This window comes from Triticum aestivum, chromosome 4D (genome assembly GCF_018294505.1).
Source record: "Triticum aestivum cultivar Chinese Spring chromosome 4D, IWGSC CS RefSeq v2.1, whole genome shotgun sequence".
NCBI lineage: Eukaryota > Viridiplantae > Streptophyta > Magnoliopsida > Poales > Poaceae > Triticum > Triticum aestivum.
The window spans coordinates 494,878,194-494,890,264 of NC_057805.1; the positions used below are offsets into that span (position 1 = coordinate 494,878,194).

Consider the following 12,071-nt stretch of genomic DNA (forward strand, 5'->3'; position numbering starts at 1 on the left):
CGATGGGTCAGTTGCTGTAGTACACTAGACACGCACTAGGAGGTCGACGCGTACCGGAAGATGTCGATCGACCCCATCCATCCACCTGCGCACCAACCACAGCGACCCAGCACAGCACCAACCAACATGTGCACGCAACTTGGCTGCTACCGACGATATTTGATGCGACTTTGATAGCTTCACTAGGAGTACCAAGGAGTATACAGAATATGGATGAGCTTTTAACTGCAACTCCTTTTGTATGTGGAGAAAACCCGCTGAAACCTTCCTTTTGTTTGACTTGTACTCCCTCCGTCTCAGAATTCTTGTCTTAGATTTGTCTAGATACGGATGTATCAAGTCACATTTTAGTATTAGATACATCCGTATCTAGACAAATCTAAGATAAGAATTTTGGGATGGAGGGAGTAGTACATAGAAATCATACAATGTATACATTGGCACCATTATATTACAGGCCTTTGCATAAGCTCAACGTCCACCCAAATCTCATAATCTGAAATGCATAGGACAAAACAAAAACAGAGCTTTTTCCTGTGGGAGCTTATTTATTCATTTCCACCGTACCGGCTCCCCCACAAGCTCAAGTAAGGTCAATGAATGCGACCACCCTACCACGGCTCGAAAGCCTCAATACAACACATACATGTCTATTCTCTTATTTGTCACTTATACAATACGCATCACTAGCAATCTTCTGCACTGCCACATCATCAGTTGATCGCTCAAAGAGGCTCACCGGAAAGCCATCTATCGATCATAGCCAGGCACTCCCTTGGCATGTACTCCGGGGCTGTGTGGCCAGCACCCTACACGCACATATTTAAGTTAACCAAATCATAATTGTTTTTTTACTTACTTCGTCCGGAATTAGTTGACGCTCAAACAGATTTATCTAGCATTAAAATACGTCTAGATACATAGGTTTGAGCGCCAGCTAATTCCGGACGAAGTAAGTACTAGATTTACTCCCTTACAAACTTAATATAAAACGTTTCTTTATACTATCATAGTGTCAAAATATGTCTTATATATCAAGTTAGAGTGGGAGTACTTGTTATGGATGCTAACTAGCTTTGGTAATTAAGCCCAGGTTAAACCTGAAAGCAGTTAATGGTGCATGTATATATATTCATCCAGACACGTACCTTTACAGTTGCGTATGTCAGATTGTTGGAGTAAGTTCTTGTGTACCTATGCAAAACAAGAGAAAGAAAAGGCGATGTGTAAGGCATCAATATGTGAACTATGACTGTTCAGTTTTCAGTAATAAACACATTAGGCCTCTGCACCAGAGGTGCACACAGGCAGAACATATAAGTTGTGCTGGGTCGGTGTCATTACCCCACAATTTGGTCGTCCAGATGCCATGGTCGCCAACGGTGTGTGATGGGCAGGTTAAGTCGTCTGATCCATGCTTGGGTGTCGACATAAGATATTTTACTGTCATGATCTCCACTGCCGCGTCATGAAAAGACGGATCTAATTATTTTCTTACGGTGGTAATTAATTAAGAAACGGTTCACCCAAGAGAATATTTCCATCATCAAATGACTGTTGAGGTGAAATGTACAATAGCATGCGTGCTTACCTGTATATCATAGCCCGGTATCCTTTAGTAATCAAGGCTAAATGATCATCAACCGTGCTGTTGATTTCATATGTGTAAGGTAGATTGAAATCACATCGTAGCCATGATGGAACGGTTTCCTGCACAACATACACCATATTTACGAAATAAACCCTTTGTAATTGATGGAACATGAGTTTCTTGTTTGGCGGCATGCGGAGAATTCCCACGCCGCAAAGAAAGGTCTAGGGATTAGTTAAAAGCTGATAATAAAAGGTTAATAGATAATCACTAAAATAATTCTCTTCCAATTCTCACCTCCTACCTTGTTATTAAAGTAGTAGTAGTAATTCCTGTCTCCTAGCTCTAATTACGGCCAGTCAAACAATTTATCAAGTAAGAATACATATACCTCTAAGCTAGTCCCACCCTACCTTACCTTGTGAATACCCAAACTCTCCCTTACAGCTTCGTCATTTGTCCATAACTCCGACAGGAAGTATGTGGCATTCTGCATCAAACAAATGAAGCACAACAGTTAAGATGTCGACGCAGTTAACACCGTAAAATAAGAATAACAAAATGAAACCGATAACAGATTTCGACAAAGCAAGCAAGAAGTAAAAAACAAGGGTGTGCTTTTTGCCTTGTTTGTTATAAAATGGGGCTGGGAAAACCCCTTTTATTAAAAAAAAAGAGAAGTGAAAATGAAAACTGAGAAGAAACTATGAATGGTACTGGAGACGTTTACCCTGCACACAGACGAAACTGCGGACTCGGTTAGCCTTCTCCTTCCATGATCCTGCAACGCCGGCTGCTTGTGAAGGGTGAGGCTTGGATATTCTGGACAAATTTTCTCCAAGATGTGTACATCGTTTAAGCCACTCATGCACTATATCACAAGCCAAAAATGCTGACCAAGTCATCAACTAGCAAGCTGCTAGCGCTAGTGTCGTGCGTACCGGGATAATCAACACATTTGTGGTCGGTACTGTCACTCACCTCTTTGATGTCTTGGAGGGATTTGGCACAATGGGAGTTCGATGGCCATCGATATTCTCCTCCACAACCTTCACGAGCAGCCTGCAAGGTGAATATCGCAAGCTTACCATATTTTCTATATTCTGGTTAACTATATATTGTTCCATGATATTCCAAATTAATAGGGACGCACTTGACAAAATTCAGTATTTATGTTAATATAAATTTTCTGAGTAAGAAGCATTATACTTGACTAGAGAGGTAACAAGCTGATTTTTTTTTTCAAAAAGGAAGAAGCAAGCTGATACCAAATGTAATTTGTACTAGTCATCTTCGTATAGCATAGACATAAATTACTCTCAAAAGGTAAACTTAAATATGTCGTGACTATGCCACCTCGTAGATTTCATCTGGTATAATTGCCATCCGATGAAGAAATGCAATTTGAGCATTGAAGTACGTCGTTGTATCAGTCAATGGATTTCCAGCAATGACACCCTGATCAATTAAGATAAATTTTCATGTTGGTATGATTCTAACTCCTTAAAGAGATCATGTGAGGACCACAGCTTGACATATCTATAAGCATGCTAAACATATTATCAAAGGGAGGCATGAGAGAAAGAAGAACCGTAGAATTTTAAAAACTTGGTCAATCTTTGTATCAGACAGTGCATATAAACAAAAGGTCATTGCAAAGTTTCAACTACCAAAGGCATAAATGAAAATAGAGAAAATAAGCATGCATCGGTAGACTACTTAGAGCATTGTTGCAATGGACATTGGGTTGTTATTTGTAACTGAATAGAAAATTGACCAAGAAAAGGAAAAGATAAAGGGGTGGATTTCACCCAAATATGGTAACCATGTGTTTGAACCTACTGAAGTTCAACAAATTCATATACCCGATCCAGACACATATTTGAATAGAAATATTCAAGTTAAAACATATATTATATTTGGTTTTCCAATGTTGTGTTATTAAACTAAAATTTGTTGACCTTGGTACATGGAGAACCTGGCCCTAACCACCAGAAATGATATTATAGATCTTAGAAAGAGAATAAGAAACATTACAATGGCACAAATATGAACCATGAATAATCTGTGGGAAGAGAAGTCATGAAAGTAATTGTTATGAATACCTTGAGATTAGTGAGTCGCTCATCACCAACTTCTATCCCTAGAATGAAAGCGACATGTAGTTAAAAGATGCACTTTATACCCTCAAAAGAAATGCATGTGCTTTGAATAAAGCTGTAAGCAGAATAATCCTTGTTGATAGAGATGGAGAGCGCGAAGGAAGTTGAATTACCTTTAGCAATTTTCATAGCAAGAGAAGGTATGATTATACCGCTGTATGAATCACCCGAAATGTAGAGCGGATTCGACAAGAACTGTGGGTGCTCATCAAACCACTGTAGAGACAACAAGGAAGCAATTGGGAAATTGCACAGATGATTAACTTGTAGGAGTACATTCTAGTAGAAAATGCGTATAAATTATAACAGGCGGAGACCGTTTCGAGGAAGACGTGCAGCTGTTGAATAGCAATTGTGTCACTGGGTATGGTTCTCTTGTCTCCGGTCGCATATGAGAAGCCTGTCCCTGCCGGAGCGTCCACAAAGATGACATTGCTAACCTACAATATATGAAACCAGCACATTACAACACATACATTTATTAGTAGTACACAACAAGTACACATTACAATTTCTCCTCTGCAAAGAGGGATTTTTAATTTTGTCATATCAACAAAAAATTCAGGTGATTGTAACAAAAAGTACGCTGTTATTTTAATTTATCACATTTGAAGGATTTTTTTCTGTGACAAAACGAAAGGGGGAGGGGGGTTAACCTTGGTCCAAGACGCTGGCTTGTAGAGCAGAGTGGGCAGGCCTCCCGTGTAGCCATGGAAGTCGAAGTAGAAAGGGCCGATCTCGTAGACGAGGCCGGAGAGGGCGGAGCAGCCGGGCCCGCCGGTGAGCCAGAGCAGGACGGGGTCCTCCGCCGGGTCGCGCTCCGACTGGATGAAGTAGTAGAAGAGGCGGACGCCGTCGTCCAGCGCCACGTACCTGCGCCGTACGTACCACACGACCAAGTTAACCGAGGAAGAAGAGGAAGAAGAAGACGACTTAGGAGAGAGCAAGCAGAGCATACCCTGTTTCGAGGGAGAAGGGCAGGGGTCCGGCGAAACCCGGCAGCCGCGGCACGGCTTTGGTGGTGATGGACGGCGTCCCGGCGGAGAGGAAAGGATGGACCAGGAGGAGGAGGAGCAGCAGCAGGGAGGAGGATAACGGCAGAAGCGGCGGCCGGTGGTTGGGTGGCGTTGTCGCCATAGCTAAGCTGGACTCTATCGATGAGCAGGAGAGGAGGGCGTACGGCACCGCAGGCGGCACGAGGCTATGCACTACGGTATGAAAAATTTGTACTACGGTATGAGTAGCTCGGGATGATGCTTGTGCGCGCCGGGGCTGCCTCACACGCTGGGGCCGGAGCTCGCGCGCGCCGGTCGGGGCTGCCGTGCCACGCTGTGCGAGGTCGCACACAATGTGCTCAATGAAATGACTGGAAAAATGAGATGCGGATTTGAGGAGCGTGGTTGTTTGGCAACAAATATGAGGAGTCAAAACGGATACGCCCCGTCACTGTTCGGACGTGTCCACGGGCATTTATGGGGTCAAATTACTAATGCTCGGGTGTAGATGCTCTTATGGCACTATCTATCGGATCGATGTGCAAATTTAGGCAAGTTCGTTTTATCTTTTTTGATTTGGAACCCGTCGCATGTTTTTTCTGTGTCCACTTCGCCGAAGCCGAGAGGGCCAACATGTTTATTTGAGACTCTTTTTTTTGCAGGAGATGTGTGTTTGAGACTCTGTCGGCCTTTGTACATTAAATTCTGCGATTGCCATGTGCCAGGTAATTTATCCGTTTCAACGTCGATGCTCTTGTTGATCTGCCCTATCTCTTGTGGTCTTAGGGCCACGAAGGCGTGGTAAATCTTGATACCATGGTGGTGGAAGGGCTCCTGCTTCATTTTGAGGTGTTTTTTTTAGTGTTTTTAAGGTATATTTTTTGCTCAGAAAGACAAGACAGTGGTGGCTCTCTCAAGATGAAATATGGTTCTCTTGCATAACCCCGTCTCGATTGTGTGCCGCATCGTCTGAGGATGTGTGGAGGCGTGTCTCCGACGAATCTCATGAGTCTAGTCAGTATTTGTCTTCGGTGGATCTGCTTGGATCCGGTCTTTGCTCTTTTGCATTGATGTGTTTATAGGTTAGACCTTGTTGTTATCACTTCTCATCCACCTACTCGAGGGCAAGTAGAGATTCAACTGGAGATGCTGATACGTGCTAAACGGATCTACACTTTTTAATCATTCATGATATATTTTATTTATACCACTTCACTATAGCTTTGATATCATTTCTTTATTAATATTTTCTAGTGTCAATTGCTGTTTTTTGTTTGTCTTTTGACTTTCAGAAAAAATAATTTTTCGGAGACAAAAAGGAAAAAAACACAACAATTATTTTTGCACCGAAAGAGACCCAGGGCCAGAAGGGGGAGGCCACTAGTTGCCCACACACTACGAAAGGAGGTTGGTCAGTCATGAAATTAAAATGAGGTGTGTAAAACTGAAGCAAATTGAAACTTGCATCCTAATCAATTCAGAGAAAATTCCCTACGAAAACCACTGAGCAATGCCCCAATTCCCTGTATTCTACAACTTCATGCATACCCCATTGAAATGATCAACAAAATGGGGGCCTACAAGTTACTCCAAGGTGTAATGAATTCATGTAGCTGAGCACAAGTTTCTCTGGGGAAAAGAAAGGGTAGAAGAAAAACCATTAATGCACACTTATGGTTATGGGAGGGCCCATGCCCCCTCTAATTCATGTTTATAAAAGGAAAATCTCTGGCCTCATGAGTTATGACACCAAACCCACATAATCTATAGCTTTGAATAGGCACAATCTGGGTAGTTCCGACATGATATACTAGACGTTGAAAATACATTGATACATCATACATGGCTGTTATACATCGAGTACACACTCATCCCGATTGGTCAACATGTTATCCCTATGATGCCACCCGAAATGTGTGCTAGATGTGACTTCTAGTTCTTTGCATGTTCCTAGCTCAAAATGGAGTAGATCAATTGGAGGAGCACACAAATAAGCCCGATGGTATCCCACTAGTGAGCCATGGGTTGCTGAAGTATGTGCGCCTCACCCACTCCATCCACCCCTACGTGCGCCTCACCCACTCCATCCACCCCTATGGGTAGGTTCAATATCTCTCCTCCATTTTCCTGCACGTTTCCCGCAGGCAGCTGCAGTCAGCATTGTCAAGGTTGAATTGAATCCCTTTGCAGAGGTCCACGAAGCACTTGGCCACCTCCTTGCTAGTGTCATGGTCGATTGGCGATGCATGATGACATCTTTTGAAAGATGGTGGATGTCGCCTAGAGGGGGTGGGGGGTGAATAGGCGATTTAAAATAATTATGGTTTAGGCTTGAACAAATGCGGAATAAACCTAGCGGTTAATTTGTCAAGCACAAAACCTACAACAACTAGGCTCACCTATGTGCACCAACAACTTATGCTAAGCAAGATAAACAACTAGGTGATAGCAAGATATATGACAAGAAACAATAAGGCTATCACAAAGTAAAGTGCATAAGTAAAGGGCTCGAGTAAGAGATAACCGAGGCACGCGGAGACGATGATGTATCCCGAAGTTCACACCCTTGCGGATGCTAATCTCCGTTTGGAGCGGTGTGGAGGCACAATGCTCCCCAAGAAGCCACTAGGGCCACCGTAATCTCCTCACGCCCTTGCACAATGCAAGATGCCATGATTCCACTAAGGGACCCTTGAGGGCGGTCACCGAACCCGTACAAATGGCAACCCTTGGGGGCGGTCACCGAACCCGTACACTTTGGCAACCCTTGGGGGCGGTCACCGGAACCCGTCAAATTGCTCGGGGCGATCTCCACAACCTAATTGGAGACCCCGACGCTTGCCCGGAGCTTTACACCACAATGATTGAGCTCCGAACACCACCAACCGTCTAGGGCGCCTAAGCACCCAAGAGGAACAAGCTCAAGGGTACCAAGCACCCAAGAGTAATAAGCTTCTCAACTTGTAACTTCCACGTATCACCGTGGAGAACTCAAACCGATGCACCAAATGCAATGGCAAGGGCACACGGAGTGCCCAAGTCCTTCTCTCTCAAATCCCACCGAAGCAACTAATGCTAGGGAGGAAAATGAGAGGAAGAACAAGAAGGAGAACACCAAGAACTCCAAGATCTAGATCCAAGGGGTTCCCCTCACATAGAGGAGAAAGTGATTGGTGGAAATGTGGATCTAGATCTCCTCTCTCTTTTCCCTCAAAAACTAGCAAGAATCCATGGAGGGATTGAGAGTTAGCAAGCTCGAAGAAGGTCAACAATGGGGGAAGAACACGAGCTCAAAAGATAAGGTAGAATGGGGAAGAAGACCCCCTTATATAGTGGGGGGAACAATCCAACCGTTACCCTCAAAACAGCCCCGCAGAGGGCGGTACTACCGCAGGAGGCAGCGGTACTACCGCTCCCCGGGCGGTACTACCGTGGAGTCTGGAGGGCAGGAGAGTGACAGACCCGAGCGGTAGTGCCGCGGTGGTTGGGCGGTACTACCGCTCGTGAGCGGTACTGCCGCCCTACTGCCGCTGCGAAGTACCACACTATCCGACACGAAAAATGTCCCCTCGAGTCGACGCGGTAGGGGCCTGGTACCGTAGCGGTACTACTGCTGAGGACCCACCAGCGGTACTACCGCTGCGGAGCGGTACTGCCGCTTGTGACTCCTAAGCGGTACTACCACTGGGTACCGCGGTACTACCGCTGGGACCATCCTAAAGCCACTTCCACGTAAAAAAGTATACTCCACGGGAAACCAAAACTGCCATAACTTCTGCATATGAGCTCCGAATTGAGCAAACTCAAGCTTGTTGGATACAAGACGACGAGTAGCATCAAAACAGCGACTGGTTATAGTAAGAAGAGGCACGGAAGGTATGCCAACAAAATAGAGGAGTGAAACCTCCAACCGAGAAGAACCGGCATAACCTTCCAACATCGAAAACATCATAGAAGATGCGAGTGAACTCCGCTTTCGATGAACTCGAGCTTGTCATCAAGATGACCATAAGATCCAAAACTCACAAAGAGAAAAACCAAACAAGAACCAAGAAAGATGATGCAAGGATGCAGTGGTTTGAGCTCTCTACGAATGATACGATCAAGCTACTCATCGAGAGCCCCCCTTGATAGTACGGCAATCGATCCTATAACCCGGTCTCCCAACTACCATCATGAGACCGGTAAAATATAAAACCTATCAAGGGCAAACCTTTGCCTTGCACATGGTCCACTTGAGCTAGATGAAGACGATCTTGACTCCCTCAAGTTGGACCACCTTTCTTGGTTGCGTTGGCTCGATGAAGACTAGTTGATTGCTCCCCCATACTCCACTATGGGTGAGCCACTCTTCCGCACATCTTCACAAGTCCATTGTCACCACAATGGACGGCAAGCTTCAAGCATTTGATCTCTTCATGAAGCTTCACTTGAACTTGCACACCGCAACATCTTCACAAGTCCATTGTCACCACAATGGACAAGCTTCAAGCATTTGATCTCTTCATGATGCTTCACTTGAACTTGCACACCGCAACCTAACCCCACAAAGAACTCCCACGAAGATCATGGGTTAGTACACAAAGCGTAATTGACAATGCTTACCACACCATGGGATCGCTTGATCCCTCTCGGTACATCTTCTACGCTTTGTGAGTTGATCAAGTTGATTCACTCTTGACTTAGTCTTGATCAACCATGAATCTTTTCAACTCTCTTCATTTGGATGATGTCTTGAAGATATACATGAATGATCACACAATCTTCTTCTCCAAGACATGCTTGCAATAAGCTCAACTCTCACATGACCAATCTTTGGATAATTCCTTAATAACACCTTGGTCACCACATAAACTCCTTGAAACCAACACATGAACTTCAAGAAATGCCTATGGACAAATCCTTCAAATATAACTCAAGGCAACCATTAGTCCATAGAGATTGTCATCAATTACCAAAACCAAACATGGGGGCACCGCATGTTCTTTCATCTTTCTTCACCAAGAGTTCCACATTTCTCGTGGTGCTGGCCACCTGTGACATGAAGACACAATGCACGGTGACATGGCCCCCCCCCCCCCCCCCCCCCCCGTAATTAACCCATCAGCTAGCTACATGCTACAAAAGGAGGTTGGTCAATCACGACACATGTGGACTAAGGTAAGTAACACTGAAGAAAACTGAAACTTGCATACTAACCAATTAAGAGAAAATTCCCCACAAAAAGCACCGAGCAATGCCCCGATCCCCTGTATTCCAAAAATCTCTGCATACCACTAAATGATCAAATGAAATGGGGGGCTACAAGCTACTCCAAGCTATAATGAATTCATGCAGTTGGGCACAAGTTTCTTTGGGGAAAAGAAGGAGTAGAAGAAAAAACATAAATGTGCAGTTAATGGTTAGCGGAGGGCCCATGCCCCCTCCCATTCCATGTTCATAAAAAGAAAATTTGTGGCCTCGGGAGTTAGGGCAAAGTCAAGTTTTCAGATATCTATGGACACCCCACTCATTTGCAGTACTGTTGACTAGAGGGTTTCATGCGGAACATGTGCCCGGGGACACCGGGGTCAACCAGAGGGTGTCCATCAAGCATCAACATCAATTAATCTATGGGTTAGCAATGACAATGATGTTTTGCAATGCTTGGCAAACCCTGGGCACCGGTGAGGGAGCTAGCTTCCTCAATACCGTCGTTGGTCGATGATGCCAACAAATAGAAGGGAAGGGGGAAGATAACATAGTAGATCAGCTCATCTGAGCATGCCCTACAGACCGATAACGCATTATCCGGCTTCAGGAGGTGCTCCAGCCACGTCGACGACAGATGCACTGTGCACTGCAGCATAGTGCGAGCGTCGGTGCAGCAGCAGACTTCCCCACAATAGGCATGGCTGTGTCCAGGAACACCGCCATCGCGGTTACACAATCCATGTGCTTTATCGATCGAACGACGGGCAATGAGGCAATAGGAGAATGCGTGGCTCGGTAGGGAAATGTGTTCAGCACGACGCTTCTTTGATTTTTATAGAGCTACGTCCTCGTGATGCTCAGAGGACAGAGAACACACTCTTCTCCAACATGCGTCACTCTTTTTTCCACCACCAATTCTTATGTGGACTCATTGCTATTGACAACACTGCTCATCATATTCAATTTGTAACAAGGCATGTATTTTATTTAGAAACAATTGTTGCGGTGACTAATTCGCTCCAATGTCATGGTCTACATTTGACCATGAAAATGCAGGCAATATTTTTTACCACTGAAAAATAGGTCAACACAAGTTTTTTGGGGGAAAAGAAGGGGTAGAAGAAAAAACATAAATGTACATGTAATTGTTAGGGGAGGGCTTATGCCCCTCCCACCTCAGTTTCATAAAAGGAAAAAAAATCCGGCCTTGGGAGTTAGGGCATAGTCAACTTTCTGGATATCCATGGACCGATAATACTTGATTACTTCTTCGAAAACCTTGGCGAGTGAGGTAGAAGCAATTATACGCTTGGAATCCAATTATTTCTTCAAATTCTGACTTTGAGTCTATTTTATGGCCCGAATCACTCTCTATTTCAACATAAATGTACACTTAATAATTATACTAACTATGTACAATAAAATGAAATCTTGGTGTGGAGAAATTAAATAAATACAACCAACATGTTTACTCTTGTAAGATTATTAATCATGGTAAGGCAGTGAGATTGTGATTTTCGCCTCCCATTTATATCCTCCATACATACCAGGAAATAGGAGTTCTGAACTCAAAAAATCGATAAGGAAGTAATCTAGGAAAACTAACTTAAAGCATATTTATATTGAATGCACTACTACAGGACCAGGGCGGTACAATTGCGGGTGTCCCTATTGTACCGATAATTAAATTAACTTCCGGAACAACCGTTCAACCACCGCCTGATACCGCACCTAAAACCCGATCCGAATCACCTGACTCGCTGTTGTTGGGGCAGCAACCGCTGGCTACTACACGCCATACCCGAGGGAAATCACCCCTTGGGTGGTGGTTGGGCCGGTGCAAGGGCCGGTAGTACAGCTCGAAACTCAAAAAGTACAACTGCTATGGCAGGGACAACGTGACCACTCCATAAGGAAGCATTACAACCGCTCGCACGTGCAATACAACCGCTACGGACAGGTTTCTCTGCATAGGTTACATAAGAGGGTCTCCCCTCGCAATGGAAGGCTATATGGTGGGTGCAGTATGAGTTTGTGTACGTGTTTGATTCCATCATACCTTCAGATACGGACCGCCTTTTAATTGTCTGGATTTCCTACGACCAAAAATATATAACGCGTCGAAAATGT

The 12,071-nt window shown here is 44.4% G+C and overlaps 1 protein-coding gene across 1 annotated transcript; it reads right to left on the reverse strand.

The window, feature by feature from the left end:
* Positions 1–411: 411 nt before the first annotated feature.
* LOC123098973 (serine carboxypeptidase-like 1) lies at positions 412–5,091 on the reverse strand. The gene is made up of 13 exons (XM_044521075.1): positions 4,712–5,091; positions 4,410–4,626; positions 4,071–4,193; positions 3,867–3,969; positions 3,697–3,734; positions 2,948–3,049; positions 2,573–2,653; positions 2,322–2,462; positions 2,010–2,081; positions 1,592–1,710; positions 1,345–1,458; positions 1,149–1,194; positions 412–809 (listed from the first exon to the last, which is right to left on the reverse strand). Exons 1-13 carry the CDS (start codon positions 4,888–4,890, stop codon positions 726–728), a joined length of 1,419 nt encoding a protein of 472 aa, XP_044377010.1. The 5' UTR covers positions 4,891–5,091; the 3' UTR covers positions 412–725.
* Between the last annotated feature and the right edge of the window lie 6,980 nt (positions 5,092–12,071).